The sequence below is a fragment of the Aspergillus pseudodeflectus genome, assembly GCF_044049435.1.
Source record: "Aspergillus pseudodeflectus strain CBS 756.74 chromosome Unknown BJX68scaffold_61, whole genome shotgun sequence".
NCBI classification, from domain to species: domain Eukaryota; kingdom Fungi; phylum Ascomycota; class Eurotiomycetes; order Eurotiales; family Aspergillaceae; genus Aspergillus; species Aspergillus pseudodeflectus.
Genome location: NW_027263837.1, coordinates 25,088 through 41,610, shown reverse-complemented (window position 1 = coordinate 41,610; position 16,523 = coordinate 25,088). Strand labels below are relative to the sequence as shown.

The 16,523-nt window shown below is 51.9% G+C and overlaps 7 protein-coding genes across 7 annotated transcripts in view; 4 read left to right on the top strand and 3 right to left on the bottom strand.

Annotated features, from left to right (window-relative positions):
• Positions 1–226, top strand: part of BJX68DRAFT_258286 (purine and uridine phosphorylase) — a gene marked incomplete at both ends in the record, with an annotated part of 3,813 nt that extends 3,587 nt beyond the window's left edge. Inside the window, one exon of the mRNA XM_071043503.1 lies at positions 15–226. Within this exon, the coding sequence (XP_070894295.1) occupies positions 15–226 (212 nt within the window). The remainder of the gene's footprint in view (positions 1–14) is intronic.
• A 640-nt stretch (positions 227–866) lies between these two features.
• On the bottom strand, positions 867–2,502 carry BJX68DRAFT_278844 (major facilitator superfamily domain-containing protein; the record flags this gene model as incomplete). Its single annotated transcript, XM_071048612.1, has 3 exons — positions 867–2,176; positions 2,235–2,359; positions 2,426–2,502. The coding sequence occupies 3 exons, from the start codon at positions 2,500–2,502 to the stop codon at positions 867–869; spliced, it is 1,512 nt and encodes a 503-aa protein (XP_070894294.1).
• Positions 2,503–5,712: 3,210 nt separating this feature from the next.
• Positions 5,713–6,564, top strand: BJX68DRAFT_271376 (kinase-like domain-containing protein; the record flags this gene model as incomplete). Its single annotated transcript, XM_071046928.1, has 1 exon — positions 5,713–6,564. The coding sequence occupies one exon, from the start codon at positions 5,713–5,715 to the stop codon at positions 6,562–6,564; it is 852 nt and encodes a 283-aa protein (XP_070894293.1).
• Positions 6,565–6,839: 275 nt separating this feature from the next.
• Positions 6,840–9,636, top strand: BJX68DRAFT_258284 (Zn(II)2Cys6 transcription factor; the record flags this gene model as incomplete). The annotated part of the gene is made up of 5 exons (XM_071043502.1): positions 6,840–6,860; positions 7,295–7,644; positions 7,700–7,891; positions 7,938–9,078; positions 9,145–9,636. The coding sequence occupies 5 exons, from the start codon at positions 6,840–6,842 to the stop codon at positions 9,634–9,636; spliced, it is 2,196 nt and encodes a 731-aa protein (XP_070894292.1).
• A 42-nt stretch (positions 9,637–9,678) lies between these two features.
• On the bottom strand, positions 9,679–10,947 carry BJX68DRAFT_271374 (TauD/TfdA family dioxygenase; the record flags this gene model as incomplete). The annotated part of the gene is made up of 2 exons (XM_071046927.1): positions 9,679–10,339; positions 10,406–10,947. The coding sequence occupies 2 exons, from the start codon at positions 10,945–10,947 to the stop codon at positions 9,679–9,681; spliced, it is 1,203 nt and encodes a 400-aa protein (XP_070894291.1).
• Positions 10,948–12,151: 1,204 nt separating this feature from the next.
• On the top strand, positions 12,152–13,599 carry BJX68DRAFT_181979 (RTA1 domain-containing protein). The gene is made up of 2 exons (XM_071037223.1): positions 12,152–12,909; positions 12,972–13,599. The coding sequence occupies exons 1-2, from the start codon at positions 12,196–12,198 to the stop codon at positions 13,263–13,265; spliced, it is 1,008 nt and encodes a 335-aa protein (XP_070894290.1). The 5' UTR covers positions 12,152–12,195; the 3' UTR covers positions 13,266–13,599.
• Positions 13,600–13,734: 135 nt separating this feature from the next.
• Positions 13,735–15,309, bottom strand: BJX68DRAFT_258281 (Zn(II)2Cys6 transcription factor; the record flags this gene model as incomplete). Its single annotated transcript, XM_071043501.1, has 3 exons — positions 13,735–14,664; positions 14,713–15,027; positions 15,079–15,309. The coding sequence occupies 3 exons, from the start codon at positions 15,307–15,309 to the stop codon at positions 13,735–13,737; spliced, it is 1,476 nt and encodes a 491-aa protein (XP_070894289.1).
• Between the last annotated feature and the right edge of the window lie 1,214 nt (positions 15,310–16,523).

Sequence of the window (16,523 nt, the reverse complement as noted above, 5' to 3'; positions counted from 1 at the left end):
TGGTCGGGTTCTAGGGCCAGAGCATCCTGATACTCTGACCAGCATGGCGAACCTGGCTCACACTTTGTATTCCCAAGGAAATATGCACGAAGCTCTTGTGTTGATGGAAGATTGTGTTAAGCTTCGTGGCAAACTACTTGGGCATTCTCACCCGCACACCAGAAACTCCGCTCTCTCTCTCCAGCGCTGGAAAGAATTGGCCGAGCCGTCAACTAATCAACACTAAGCTCCCGGCCAAGCAGAATCGACTCGACCTATAGGGGACATCATGCAGCATAGTTGCTCCCCAGATTTAGTGATCACTGAAGCCGTTGGAAATGGAGAGTCTCCTAACCCGCCTCAGGGTGCTATACGACCAGCAACGCCTTTGAGAGCCTTCCTCGAAACTCAACCCCTTCTTTTGGCTTCTCGATCTATTTCATCTGGAATGCGAGGGCATGACTTGAACGAAGTTGACTGAGTATTTCTGGTCACCAAGAGGCAATTTGAGTTTCATTATAATATAGCAAATGTATCCATATCAAATGTTAAAAGAAAGGTAGTAGGCTACTGCAAGGTCCTTGTAAAAGCCTTTCAAATATGGTCAACCTTGCACAATGAAAGATCCGTGGCTATCACATTGCTTCTTGGTTACGTCATACTGTACTTTTGGCGTGGCATATTAAAGCTTCAGTCATTTTACAGCTCACGTGGCTCGGCTGACTGTCCGATGTTGTATGATTCCGTCTGAAACGAAGCGCAGATGGCCCTAAGTTAATATAGGTTTAGCGTATCTTGGCGTGTTAGGGTTCGGGAAAAGCATTCTGTGTCTTTTAGATGGGAAGCCGAAGGCGCTTCCCACTGATATATCCAGCAAATACTCTTATCTACAATCTCCACTGAAACAACGGATGCCTCCACTCCAAATCCTCCACCTGCCTCGCAGTCAACCCATCCAGCACCCCGTTCACATCCCCATCCACCCCTTTGCGCCTCTTATTATCCCACCGCGACCAAATTAACATCCCAACCCCGGTAAGCAAACAAGTCGCCCCCGTAGCAAGATTCAATCCATTCCCAATCGGATAATCCGGCCCATCAAAGGGCAAAAATGACCACGTCGCTATCAACCCGCCAATATTCCCCATCATCACCACCGTCCCGATTGACGAGGCGCGCGCTGTATCCGAGACAACGTTTACCGCTGCGTGCGCGTTACAGAGGACCCCTATAGGGAATGAGCCGATGGCGATGAGGAATGTTGCACCGTAGCGCGCCCGGCTCTGGTTTGCTTCTGTTGCGAGGAAGATGATGTACCCTGTCATCATGAAGAGCGGGGTGACGATAAAGAAAAGCGTGCGTCGATCAAGCCGACTACTTAGATACGGAACCACCAGTGTTGATACCGCCCCAAGAATATTCGGCGGGACGGTTTGAAGCTGTTGCTGCACTGTGCTCTTTTCGGGAATTATTGTTCGCACGATTGTTGGGAGGAAGAAAGCTAGCCCTTGCACAGTTACACAGGTAAGGAGCATGATCCAGGCTGTGGCTAGGGTGATAGGGTTGAAGATTCCACGGAGGAGTTTCTTCTTGTCAAGTTTGTCAAGGACTTCATGCACGCCTGCGTGTTCGGATTCAGAGCGGACGCGCGCGATAGCGAGGTCTTTTTCTGCTGCCGTGAGCCACCGCGCTGTCTCGGGTCGGTCGGTTAGTGTTATAAACGCGATTAGTCCAACGCCGATGGTGATGATACCCTCCACGGCGAAGATCATCCGCCATGTCTTGAGGTGGCCGACTGAGTCAAGGGTTAGGATTGCAGAAGCGAGTAGCCCGCCAAAGGCGCCAGCGAGAGGAGCCATGACGAGGTACAGTGATAACCGGAATGCAAGCTCTTGCTTTCTGTACCATCGGGAAAGATAATATGATATCCCCGGCATCATTCCCGCCTCGAAGATACCAAGTAAGAAACGCACGCCCGCTGCACTTTCCATCGTCTGCACGAACGCGGTGAAAACAGAGCAGAGGCCAAAAGCAACAGTCAGGGCGGGGAGAAACCATCCTGGCCCGAGCCATTTGCATGCGATATTAGACGGGATTTCGAAGGCGATGTACGAGATATAGAAGACTGAGAGGACGATGTTGTAGTCGTACCCGGTCATGCCGAGGTCTGCTTCGAAGCCGGCGAGTCTTGCGTTACCTGTGCTTGTCAGCTCCGTCATGTTCTCCCGGGTATGTATGTGTTTGAGGAAGCATACCAACATTGGCCCTGTCAATGAAACAGAAGAGGTAAATTACTGCGACGGTGGGGACGATATACAAGTCTATCTTCCGCCGCAAGCGAGCTTCAGCTGCTGTATCAAAGGGCGGCATGGTGTTATTGCTGTCACGGGTTGACGCATTAGGTCCTTGAATCTGAACATTAAACAGAAGAAAAGGAAATGCGTACTCTTTCAATGCCGCCGGGGATTCAGTCTGGCTCCTGCTCTCCTCCACATGGTCCACGATTCCTTTCTCTTCCGACATCTGGAAACAACAACAGAATGAGTATGGCAAAAATCCTATACAGGAGGATCTCGGGAATAAAACACTGTCTGAGTAGCTTCGCCAGTGTAAAGGGTATGGACTGGGGGTTGCTGTGTTATATATCACTTCGGCTAAAGTCCCCAGCTCGATAGTTACCGCCACTTCCCCGGCTCACAGGTCAAAGTGCGGGGGAATACGATCGTCTGCTGGGGGTCTGGGCAGTGGCTGACAAGTCACAACAGGTGGGGCTCGATTCATCTGACGGCAAGTACTGCTGAGACCCTATCACAGCTGATCCAGAAAATTGATGTTTGTGATTCAAGAGTACACTCTAGTAAGTCAACCTTGCTACCCGAGTACGATCTGAGTTGGCTACACGATACCTATATCGAGGGAGCAGAGACTCTTCAGCCCCACCGGGTAATATGTCTTCGGTAGCTGCCAAAGCTGTCCTGAACCGAAACGAAGACTCATTCGACACCTCGGCCACCTTGGCAACCCATCATATCCACTCGGGTCCTTACTCCTTGACAATTTCCGGGGTCCGGTCCAATAGCAGCATTCCAGACTCTAGACCCTGGTCTGCGGATATTGGGGTGGGGCTGGGGCTGGGGCTGGGGCTATACGCCTCGGGAGCTAGTATACGGCTCAACTGCCGAAACAACAAGCACTTGGCTGGGTACTTTCTTCCTGAAGGTTCTCCTGTCCAAATGTATCGATTGGGGCACGGCGATTCGCAATCCGGTCGTGAAGATTGTGTTTATTCGGACGTTCGTTCTGGCCCATTTCTTGACGATCATGCTGATGATCTGCTGCCTCATAGTTTGCGGCCCGTCTATCGCCTGTATGGCGGCCTAACTGTCCGAGAAAATCGTCACCTCTCAGTGGTCCTGGAGTTGGGCCATCTTCAGCGCCATTTGAATTCCCACGAGTTCCGCCATGAGGACAGGCCTCATTCTTCCGACCCAGAAATATATGCCGTGTTTTGCTGGGATTGTGTTGCATAACCGTAGGTCCAACTTTCTCGTTGATTGCGCTCTTGTCGGTGTAGAAGATGAGTTTATCATTCTCTAGCAAGGTCTATTCGTGCGAATTTCTTGCCGTCTCCGCACTCCTAGTTATGTGTATTTCCGGAGTTTCTCCACTAATTTGGGGTGAGGAAGGGCTTTCTTAGTTCCAGACTGTCGACGACTTCTCGTCCTATTGTTGTTTTGCATCAATACTTGTGCCGTTCTAGCGGTCCCCATCTGTTGTGAATATCCTTCTAATCGTTTTGGTAGCCCGTCCAGCGCACCTTGGCTTCGACATTTGGCTGGTGCAGGATCCGAAACCGTACGCCGGAGCAGATAAAGATTCTCCCATGTAAGAATTGTTCGAGGGGAGCGATGGATATAGAGAGGCGCCCAGAATCGGATGCGTCAAGACAGGCTGCGTCGGCAGACTGGACCTTAGTGACCCATATCGTACGTAGAAGGGATCGTGTCGGCGCCACACGTCAAGTCCACTAGATCGTGATGGAGAGACACGTTGAAGAACGAGGAGAAGGGGTCCCAAATTGAATATGGCGAGCCAAGTCCCGATATCTAGGATGGATAACGTGCATCAGAACCACTATATGACCCCTGTGTCATGTAATATGAGTTTAACGCAGGAGAGGAAGATGCAGAAGTGCTCGAGATGTGATCCCATCGGGATTTTGATGATTGATATCGCTATTGGAAGGCAAGTCTCCCCACCACCTGAAAGGGGTAGGCCTATTTGCTACTTTTCAAGTCTGGCCTTACAACCCACTGCGTTTGCTTTTTGAAATCCTCTCTCTCCTTGCCTGTCATAGATTTGAGGCCAGCTTCTCGCAACTCCGAAAAGAGCGCCAGAGCATAACTATAGAGGTGTTTAAGGGTCCATCCATCCCGGGGAGTAATAAGTGAAACTGAATTCCAAAAATCTTGGACATCGTTCCACCCCTCGCTTTCCTCTGAGTGGATACGAACCTCATCCTCCGTAAAATGAATAGGACATGGAAAGTCAAACCCCAGTTTTGCAATAACCTTGCCACCGCGCGAGAGAGCTTGTTTCACGAATTCGCTTCCGAATCCGCACACTGAAAAGTCCATCTATGCACTCCCGTCCATCGCGACGCCATCGGAGGCAAGCGCGCGACCAAGTCGAAAGAGCCGAGAACCGTCGAGATTATACTGCGAAGCACGAGATCATTCCTGGCCACAGCTATTTACGTTGCAGGTCAGTGTGATCAGTATCGAACTTCAAACCTGTTGGCTCAAACGGATGAGCCCGAAGGTTTTCGGAGTTTCGTAAGATGATATCGCAGGCTTGCTAACGCGAGATATGTGCATAACATCCGCTTACCAAGATTTATACCCATACTATACGTAACTTAGTTGCTGTCTATCACGTCCTACATGTGCAATAAGTTTTCATCTACAAGAAATCCCTCCCAGTCTCCAGTCCGCTCTTTCCTTTGCTGCTCCGCATGTGAGGAACCACTGCAATAGTCTGTCTACACACTGACAGCGAGACCCAAAGCATCACTCAAAGACATGGAAGGATGGGATGAAGAAGAAGGGAAGCGGGGAGAGGGCCACGAGCTGTACAAAACCTTGGAACTACACCATTGGCTTCCTTCACGGCGAGGAGTTTGCAAACAGGCGTAATAGAAGTAATGCTGAGCTCCTTTTACGTTCAGCCCCTGGGAGTGTGGTTGATATTCTTCGTAAATTCAGGCGTGTGGCAGGATCGACCTTGAAAGCAATTCAAGGCAGGTCACAATTGCTGTTGCTATCGTACAATCAATGCATATCGGTAGATATTCTGGTCTTCAAACTATTGTTTACCGGCTAACCGCCACCTTTTGTCCTTACACTAGAAGGGATATATACACAGACCATGGGATCTCAACCAGAGACAAAGGGCCATGTAAACCTGGAACAAAGAGGCCGAGGAAGGCTCCAAAAATAAATCCCTTACCTTGCCTCGAGCGCGTGCAGGCTCATCCGAGTATCTCTATCATTAATCAGTGCGGTGCCCTTTGTTACTCTAATTATAATCGCGTCTTTCGGGGGAGGGGGGATATAGATAGGAAGAACCCCTCTCCAAGCTTCGCCAGTGACATTTTTAGTATTATATTTCTACGACGCCAGGATCTTAATTATACGCTTAACCACACTATTCCTCCATACACCTCTTGGAAGGATGCCTCCCGCCAAACGGGCGAAACGCAAGCGGCAAGATGAGCAAATCCCGGTCTCACTCCAGGCCCTCATCCGATCCGACCAAGACCTTATCAAACATACCGTCAGTCTCCCTGTAGGCGACTTGGACACCTTTTTCTATATTTCAAAAGACAACCAAGTCTTCTGGGGTGTCAACAGAAGCCGGTTACCGAGACTCGCCGCACGGAAGGCCTTCTTGAAGCGCATCCCAGATGACCGACTCTTCCCGAAAGTCCCCAAACCTAAAGACACGCACCTCACCATCGCCGCGCCGGGGAGCTATATTCCTGCCATGACCCACGTCAAGTGCCCAAGCCTTGAGGACTACTACTTCCTTGATTTTATCGGCAGTAACTCTCGAGCACGCCAACTCTTCGCCGAAGCAATGATCATGGAGAAAATTGCGGGCTCCAAGGCGCATTTGCATCCAAATATCATCCGGTACCATGGCTGTCGCGTGCACCGCCAACGCATCACAGGCCTCGTCTTCGAGCGCCTGGAGTACAACCTCAGCCAGTATGTGTCGCAGCCTGGGTTCAGCACCCTCAACAAGAAGAGGTTTATCGCGAAGCTCAAATGGGCTGTTAGCCATATACACTCGCTAGGACTCGCCCATAATGATATCTGCCCGAATAACATCATGGTAAGGGAGACAGCAGGTGCGCAACCAGAACCGGTGCTTATTGACTTTGGCTCGTGCGCGCCATTTGGGTCCAAGGATTTGCTCACGTTTGGGACGCACGGGTGGTTTGAGAAGTATTTTTATACCTCGGAGAAGAAACATGATACCTATTCATTGCGCAAGGTCGAGGAGTGGTTGAACAGGCAGTAGGAGCGGTTCCTGAGGTTGTTATTTTGGCGTCTGGCCGTGTATTTAATGTTTCACTTCCTGTTTTTATATTCTTTCGTCCGCGCCATGGCCATGTATATATTGCATATTGAGGATTATTTGCCCTCTTGGGTACACTTGCTATTTTTCTCAGATGAAAGGCTTCATCCGGTTCCGCCTCTTTGCATAGTCGAGCCGGTTCTGGGCGTGGTTTTGCCTCGCTCGGCTGTGTCCTCCGTAGGAGTGGAAAGTTTTCTCCAGCATTTTGGCTTGGCGCGATGTCCGATGTTACTGCGAAGGTAAAAAGGAGAAACAGAGGATCTGAAGGGAAACGGCTCAGAAGGAACATGAAGGGAAAGACTACATTGAAAGAAGCCATCTAAGAAACTTTGTGATGGGCGCAGGTGAGCCGCGAGAGAGGGAAACTGGCCAAGAGCACGTGACACGGGACCAACTTGTTCCAACAGAATCACGCACCAGATGTGGCCCGTGCACATCGAGCCAATAACCCCGCAGCCGACGATCCGCCTTTCGTTGACAACTCCGTCATGGAGACAACTCGGCGGATGAACAGACGGTCGCGATCTGGTAAGCACACCGGACGTCTACCGGATCACTTCTCACACTATTTGTACCCCGTACAGGCTGCTACACCTGCCGAGCCCGAAAGGTAAGGTGGCATATCCCGCTCGATCCAACCCGTGACAACTCGCTGACTTCTTTTTGAATGCAGGTAAAATGTGACGAGCGACCGAACGGATGCGCCAATTGCGAACGACTCCAGCTAGATTGCTTCAGATACAGACAGTTATCCCCTTCCCTGCCTAGCTCGCGCCCGAAATCAAGACGAACGTTCCGATCCTGTACCGAATGTCGTGTGGGCAGAGCTAAGTGCTCTGGCGATCGACCGGCGTGCTCCAGATGCCGGGATAAAGCGTCTGAATGTCGGTATGGAGATGGGGGAGAGCCGGCCTGGCGGCGGCGACTCTCGTCGGTATCGGGCATCGCTCACACGGCCGATGATCCAAGGGGCGCAAACTCGGCGCAGCGAGGAGGAGAGGCAGAAGCCCCGGCGTTAACATGGTAAGCATGCACCCAACCCACCCCACCGATACCTGGAAAAGCTGATCGGTGGTAGGTTGACATCGACTTGCCTACCGCATAAAGCGAAGGTCTCGGTACTGGTTGAGAACTATTTCGCACATATACATCCAATACGTTGCTTTGCGTTCCTTCACAGACCGTCGTTTCTGCGGAGAGTTGATGAGGAAATAAGTCCGAGCTCGAGTCCCTCCGCCCTCCTCTACATTATCTGTGCTTTGGGCGCGCAGTAAGTCAATTCTCATGGCATCCTGTTCGTCGTTTGACCGAGTTAGATTCTATGCCCTGGAATATAGTACCGTCACTCAGGCGCTTCCACCAAAGTTCATACTGCGAGCTGGCCACCGCTGGGCAGAGAAGGCATACAGCATGATTCTCCAAGAACTCGACAAAATATCGATTGACAACCTCATGGCCACCCAGCTCCTTTACGACTATGCACTCCGAGTAAACAACTTTGCACAGGCGTTTATGCTTGGCGGCCTCACAGCACGCATGGCACAGGCTCTGCAAATCAACCTGGAATATTCGACCGACGTACTCTGTCAGGAAACAGGTCGCAACCTCTCCGTACCCGAACGAGAAGCGCGGCGTCGCCTAATGTGGAGCTGCTTCGTGACCGACGCCCTCCTAGGAAGCGGAGTTGACCAACTCACCCTGATCGAAGAACGGGACATAAAGATCCAACTACCCTGCAACGAAAGGAGATTTATTCAAGAGGTTCCCTGCATCACTCGCACCCTGAGTGGTAGTTTGCTCGGCTTCATCCGGCCAGACTCTATTCCACCAAATCCTGAAGAAAATATGGGCATAATGGCCTGCTTCATCCAGCACATTCGGATCCGCAAACAAGTCCTCCGGTACATCAAACACCTTGACACTGCAATATCTCCCTGGCTTCCAAACTCGGAGTTCGCCATTCTCGACCAGGCATGCACCAACTGGTACAACTCTCTCCCGCCAAACCTCCAGTTTGTCGAATCCACGATATACACCCGCAAAGCATCCTCACAGCTCGGAGCCCTCGTCCTTCTTCATTGCTCTCACCATCAGACCCTCTGCGACCTGTACCGTCTTGGCGCTCCCGCGCTCTTCAAACTTCGCTCCGCAATTGGTTTCCCACCAGAGCAGGGCGGGTATCTTCAGGACATGCGGTGGAAGCTTTTCCGGGCTGCGAAGGAATTGACCATCATTATCGGCAAAGCCGAGCGTCACGGGCCGCACAACCTCTCCGACACGTGGCTGCCGACCATCACCTATGACAGTTCACGAATTATGCTGTACTATCTCACTCAGCTAATCGATCCTCGGGAACAAGATAGTAAGGACCTAGTCGTTCAAACTATTCCATACCTCCAGAGCAACATACGTGCTCTGAAAGCCATGCAAGCATTAAATGCGACTTCGGAGTCTCTGGTGCGCACCCATCTATCCCCTGTTTTAACCATAAGGCCGAAGGCAATATTAATGATAGCATTTTAGGCCCACGCTGCAGAAACAATGCTACACCGCCTTGGCTCAGAGGCTGAAATCGCGGATCAAAGCAGAAGCACAAACATCGTTCCCGACGAACCCTATCCGCCAGACCCCGACGACGTCGCCGGACGGCAGAGCCCACCCGGAACGCCCGCACAGAGTGCGCCGGACTACGTGCTCAATCCACTAAGGATATACCGCATGGCTCGTAGGACGATTCCGGAGCGCCATGCACCGGAAAGGATTGCTTCTACTTCTTCCGCTATTGAAGGGAATTCCGCTGTAGCGAATGATATTTCCCCGCCAACACTTACTGAGGCAGATGAGCTGATGCTTTTCACGTCGGATCTGGGGTGGACGTGGCAACCTGCAGAAACGACAATTGGGTCTGGGCTGGATCATACTGGGCTCCACCCGTGGATTGGAGGAATGGGCCTACAGAACAATTGGTCCGAAGCAGGCGGGTTATGGAGTCATCACTTTCCATTCGGGGCATAGAATGCCGATATGTATACAGGCTCAGAATGGACGATACATCATTTACTCCGCATCCAACGGGCACTTTGGCGGCTGATCGTTAACCTGGACACCGCCTCTCTTTTTGTGATCTGAGTCGGGAAATGGTATCTTCCAGCCACCTTCACTCTCAGGCGCGGCCAGCCAAAGCCTCATGAGATGTCTCTGTGGTCTCGGGTTTCCTTCCTCATCAAGCGACCCAGCCGGATAATCCGTATACGCCGTTCGCGCATGGAAAATGTGTGGATTGTGCAGGAACTGGATGTCACCGGGCTCGAGGATCATGTGCAGCGAGAGCTCCTTGCACGTGCGTTCCAGGACATCGAGTGCATACTTCTGTTGCTCAGAGAGAGGCGGAATCTTCGCATCTGGTCCAGTATTGAACCGCGATAGGGATGTGACGTTGTTCGGGTCGAATTTGTTGTACACCCGGGGTGGCCGGTCTGCTGTGTTTTCGAGGTACATCACGGCCCCACGATACCATTGCTCTTGGCCTTCGGATACCTCGCCTTTACGATCGAAGTACCAGATTGGGTCGACGAGAGTTTGCACGACGTCGGGATGGTGTTTTTGAAGGTAATTGAAAACGTTGTGTGTGGAGACAATGTCAGATTCGCCGCCTGAGAGGGATTTCGCAATGCATAGGAGGCCAACAAAGTCGCCAGCGTCTGTGTGGAAGAACTGTCTATACACCTATCAGTCACATTCCCGCCCATTCAGCTTCTGCCGGTTTGAGTATGTGAATGCTCACCTGGCATTCGTCCGGTAAATCCGTACTCGATGCGTCTGCGTTGGATCTTCGCCAAGATCCTTGACATGGCCCAGCACATGCCCGCGCCCATTCTGACTAACGAAATATCCCAAGTACGTACCCAGGCCCATGTACGCGACAGCCGACTTGTGCAATCCCCACTGTCGCACAGGCAAATTGCGGAACCGGAAGAACCCTTTCCCATTCAGCAAGTCCTCCCGCAGCGCATCCATCCGCTTCGCAAGAGTAGGAAGAGGGAAAAGCGCCTTTGTGATTCCCGTCAGCGGCGTTCCGGACTCAATGAAGGCATCCGACGTCGCGCTAATTTCAGTGACTTCGTCGTCCGTGAAGGAATGCGTCCAGCTGTCTTCGTTGTTGACATAGTCTGCAGCGTGCCACACTGTGGGACCGGTTATTTCTTTCGGAAAGTCCTCGTAGGGGCGCACAAGATTATAGTTAGGTGGGTGCTGGCCTGAAGTGATTAGACCGTCGGGGAAAAGGTCGAGGGGGAGAGACGTCGTGGTTGTCGCTCTAGTAGACATTTTCTCAATTCTGTAGTGGACGAGTTTGCAATTCGGGGACGGCGAGGGGCTCTTTATATCATTCTCGTGCGATGGTGGTGGTCGCATGCGGCACGCGGGTGCGATCTACTCCAATTCTGCTGCCGACGATCCAGCCGATGATCCGCTGCCTCGAAATTCAGCAGCCACTTTCCGCAACACTTAACCATAAGCTGTCCCAGACATCTGTCAATAATCGGCTATACCTGTGTGAGTCCGGTATGACGGTCACTGGCAGCGCAAATCTCCAGATGCAGCCCTTGTCTCAACGATGCCGTTTGTCGCAGTCGTTTTCATGGTTTTCGCGCGTAACCGATGGCGCGCCCGATCGCTGGCTGTCACGCCATTCGGGCTAAAATGCAGCGATTCTGGCTCGTCATAACTTATTCAAATATATTCGAGAACAATATGACATGCGAGGTACAATGCCGCTGTCTAATAGTTTGCAAAGGAACCGTCAGAACTCGGTGCTGCGGACCCATGTAGTTTCGATGGGGGAAAACACAAAGGAAATGACTCGCCTCAGAGCAGCATGTTGTCTTCCAGACTCTGCAGTTCCTATCAGGACCAGCAACATGAGCACCTGACTGATTGAAACTGGTGTGTCGTATGTTCGTTTCGAATGAGCATGAGTGGGCACACGGTGGCGATGATTCCTTCTTTGCTTGAGTGGCTGGGGCAGTGAATGCGCTTGAGTATATCGCATTCATCGCATTCTCGTTTCAAGGGTCCAGCCGTCTCTTCAAGTAACCGCAGACAACCATCACTGCCCCATCGTTAGCACTTTGTTCGGGCTGAAGCTCGCAAAATAAGGACGAAACGAGGAGCCGCGCTATTGGCCGCCGAGCGCCTTGGCGACCGCTCATTCGTTATTCTGCTCCTTCTGTGGGTCTCGGTCCAGGCTGTGCTCGCATTCTAAACGAGCACCAATCACAACTAAGATCTTTCATGGGAGTCACTATACAACGAAGCCATGCCTCGCATTCTCGCATAGCTGCAAGCGCCTCTTCACAATGTGCTCGTTGTCTATTGGACGTAGCGGCGTCAACACCTAAACGAGCTATGCGACAATGCGATCGACGGAGGCTTAGATCTAAGGCAGAAGCAAAGCGTGCCTGGACCAGCCATGGCCTGCGGTATATAACCAGCTGCTCGATCCCATGGGGCTCATCACTGAGGGAATATTGTTAACCTTAAACTGACTTGACTACATCATACAACACTTGCACCATGTATATCGACCTCTCTGATCTCGACAGACGGGAAGCATCCCCTCCCGAGGATCCAGATGACTGGAGTCTCTACTTCTACGACCCGTCCCTCGCCGCGGCCGTAGTCTTCGCCGCAATTTATCTTAGTACCTTCTTCTACCACCTCTACATCTCCTACCATGCCTATCGAAACGACAAATACTTCCGCTTCAGCTACTCTGTTCCCCTCCTCATCGCCGCCCTAGCCGAAGTCAATGGCTACGGCCAACGTGCCGGATCCACGCAAGCGCACCAGGATATCGGCCTCTTCTCAACCTCGCAGACGATGATTGTGCTTGCCCCGGTGTTCGTCTGTGCTTCGCTATACATCTTGCTCAGCCGCATCATCCGCGCCGTCCAGCCCGAAGGTATCGACGAGAAGGAAATCCGGGTTCTAAACGGCTGGATCAAAGTGATTTGGCTACCCAAGATCTTCGTCACCCTAGATATCCTCTCTATGCTGACGCAAGGCGGTGGAAGTGGAATTTCGGCTTCGGGTGAATGGGAGGGCACATTGCTGGATATCGGGATTGGTGTCCTCATCGGTGGATTGGCGCTGCAGCTCGCGACGTTTACCGTCTTCCTTATTGTCGTGATTAAGTTCCATGTCACCTCGAGCCGCCGTGGACCGAAGCTGGAAGACGGCATGGTAAAAGTCATACGTGGTATCTACATCGCGGGATTTTTCATCATGGTACGCAGTCTCACTTCTCCCACCCCTTCAAGCACCCATACTAACCACGGTAACTCATCCAGGTCCGATCCATCTTCCGCCTCATCGAATTCGCCTGGGGCACCGAGTCCTACATCATGACAAACGAATGGCCCATCTACGTCCTCGAAGCTGTCCCCATGTTCATCGCCTTCATGGTCCTGGGTTGGTACCACCCATCCCGATGGTTGCCAGCGAATCTTGCCGGGGAGTCGAAGGGGCGTGCATGGTTGTACAACCACCGGACGCGGAATCTGCCAGAAGACGTGAGGATGAGGGAGAGGTCCAGGTCCCGGCGGAGGGGGAGGAAGCGTCATCAGAATCTACCCAGTGTGTAGATACTTGGTATTGGATATTTCGCACTTGGTACTATGTGCTTCGTGGGTCAGTGGAGTGTATTTGTGGGGACGCATGGGCGGAGGATAGGGACAACGGGAAAAGAGAGGTGTCTAAGTGGTGTTGCATACTGTTATGGGAGTCTCTTTTGTTTCTGGAATCATCGGGTTTTTTTTTATCGGTATAGCGAGCGCGCTGTTCTTTTTCTCCTTCTTGCTTCTCATCCTATATCACGTATTAGAAGTGCCGTCTGTTTATAGCTATCGTCTGTAGCAGTTTTACGCCGGAATAGACATACTATCAACCATTCAATCATCACCTGGTTGATCGATCTTCAATAACTCCGTAGCAAAGCGATAGATAACGCCTAGCTGTACTAGTCTTGATATGCAGAGACCGAGAACCTGGTTGTCGTGTACGCCATAGAAGTGCAATGAAAAGATGCAAAGAATGGAGTGGGTTAGTCTATATCTATTCAACATTATATAACACCATCTCATCCGGCAGTACCCGCTTGCGCGCCCAGTCCATAAACGCTGGAATATGATGCAGCCACATCGGGAAAGTCTCTCGATGCGTAGCGACTTCCGAAAGAAGATGCACGGCGAGCACCCTGAGCGTGTCGACTACCAACTCCTGCAATGACTCCGGCAAGCCCGCGTAAACCGTTTCAGCCCAGCGATAAATCATAAAGTGGCCTCCGCCGTATTTGAGATTCCGCGCGCGGCCAATCTCCGTGTGGACAGGTAGCAGGAACGAGTCGACGAGGATGTAATGTACGAACAGTGCCCGGGAGACGTGATTTCCAGGCGCAATGAAGGTAAGGAACTCAACGTTGTCCATTAGTCCCCATGTTACGTAGATCATCGAAAGCCGGGTAAATGCATCCCGGTGCGACATGACCATTGCTTGATAGGCGAGCCGGAGCGCGTTATAGAAGGCGTGGTGGGCAGGTGACTGTAGAAATGGCTGCAGACTATCGAGGGCTGCGATGCATGAAATTATCTTGTCCTCATCCTGGATATGTTGTGGCTCCCACGGTAGCCATGACGTGATCATTTGTATCGTGTTGTCATTTGACTGTATTGGGAATATGGCGCTGTCGCGACGTTGCTGCAGATACCACTGCGTGACGAGGCCGCAACCGCGGACCATCACAGCAAAGTCGACCACACCGTCGCTCATGTGATGCGCTTGGAAAGTAAGTGTATAGCAAGTTGCGAGTGCGCCATCCATCTCGGCAACGGTACTGTCGTCTCCTTTCGCGAGTACAGCACTGAGTGCCTTTAGGGCCTTTCCGCGATGGGCGATGGCGACGGGGCCATACTGTGCTCCGTTTGGTGCGGTTAAGGAGCAGTGCGAGGCGCCGAGGGAGAGCATTGCGTGAAGGAGGGCAGGGCACTGTATGGCTTATTAGAGAGTTGTCGGCAAGAGCTGGGGGCTACACACTTCGTGAGCAAAAGCGGGTACCCGAGATAACCAGGCGTCCTCACTACCAAACGGAAGATGCGGCCGCGCGTCGATGAGAAAGTGGTGCCAAAACCGCAGATCGTCTCCAGTGAATGGCATTGTTGACACTGGACATGCCCCCGGACTCGGTGACGAAAGTTCTCCAGATCGTGGCGATGCCGAGTGCGAGGATCTCTGTATCTGAGACTGTGTCCGGCTCGCCACCAGGCTTCGTCCTTGACCTGCATCGGTCGGATAAAAACAGTCCAGATCTTTATGTATGCAGTTGGCGCACGCCGGCTTTGTTTCCTGACACTATCCTGTCGCGTTAGACGCCGCCACAGCGAGAGGTCCCCGCCGGCGTACCTTGATCCTCCGACTTTTGCAATTGAAACATCCTCCTCGGGATTTTGTATGCGGTCGCTTAACACGATTTGTTCGGGGTTGAGGGGTCGACGCCTTCAAGACTGGCTCCGCGGGCGGGGTCGGTGTCTTGCTGGAAAGGTCGCTGCTGGCGATGGGGACTGGGGAGTAGCGGAAGGAAGGAGTAGGAACGAGGAATCCTGGCGACACATCTTGCGTATATTCCATCTCCATCGTGAACGTGAGAGCTGCTGTACCCGAATCGAAGCTCGGCATGAGCTGCGGAATCAAGCGAAAGTTTTGAAAAGACAGAAGGGAACTCAGCAAACCGCAGGCTTAAGATCGGACCCTGACTCAGGCAGCACCTTTCTTCGCCGAATACGAGCTCGAGCCATGGTGGCAGCCAATCTAGACCAATGGCTTGCGCCGTCGGGTCTTGGTATTCGGTTTAACGCGAAAAGGGTTGCTAAAGCCGACAGCGTCAAGACAAAGAGGTTTAAGTGATTGGAGCATCCTGGGATCTTCGCCAGCTTAACCACGAATATGCAGTAACACAGCCACCGACCGTCGCGGGCTGGTCTAGGCCATCTGATCGGGCACACGCTTCGATGCGAGAAATGACGTCGTTAAAAACGCGCTCTCGATGGTCATGGGAGCCATGGGGCTGATTCAGCGGCAATGTTCGATGGATGAAGAGAAGGAAGGGGTTGGAAAGGGGCTGGAGATGGGAAGTGCTAAAGGGGCAATTGCAAACAAGCCTGGCACGTGATGGCGTCACAGGCCAGAGGAGGACTCTTCCGAGTTGTTTCTCACTAGGTGATCTTTGAAGCGGACCTATTCAGTCAAGAGAGACTTCACTGATTATTCTCGATATCACCATGCTGAACGATACAAGTCACACGTCGATATAAATTCCCAGCCAAATAGTATATCCGCCAAACACCTGCCTTGCGAGATACTCGAAGATGAGAGGAGCGCGTCGACGAGCAAATCATCGGAAATCATGGGTAAGAGGCTCCGTTGCCAAATTTGGGGTGAGCTTGACTTAATTATCGAAGTAAGTCGCGCTGGTGGAGGTTGTCGATCCGAGCTCGCTTTCTGAGTTGTCGTCTTTAACACTTCTGGCGCCGAAATGGAGAACACAGAACACTCGACCATGAGACTAGATTTGCGTTAAGAGTCTTCAGCAGTTGCAACTTGACAAACGCGTCCTACTTATGGCACATCCAGCTTGTCATTCGTCGATATCGCAACCATCGACATCAAGACCCATCATGACCCGTAAAGAAACCGAGCGAGGCCCTTCCGGTGCATACTTCGTTTTCGCTTCCTCCCTGGACGCAGTCCTGCCCTGGCGCACGGTACATAACTGAAAGACCTTTAACGAAATACCTTAATGTTGTCGCAGTGTTTTTCGCGCATGTGGATCGCCTATTTCGCCGAAAGGA

Excerpts from the sequence above, each read along its gene's own strand:
- BJX68DRAFT_181979 (XM_071037223.1), top strand. The coding sequence starts at position 12,196 with ATGTATATCGACCTCTCTGATCTCGACAGACGGGAAGCATCCCCTCCC. Across the intron at positions 12,910-12,971 it reads TCGCGGGATTTTTCATCATG|GTCCGATCCATCTTCCGCCT; the intron begins GTACGCAGTCTC and ends TAACTCATCCAG.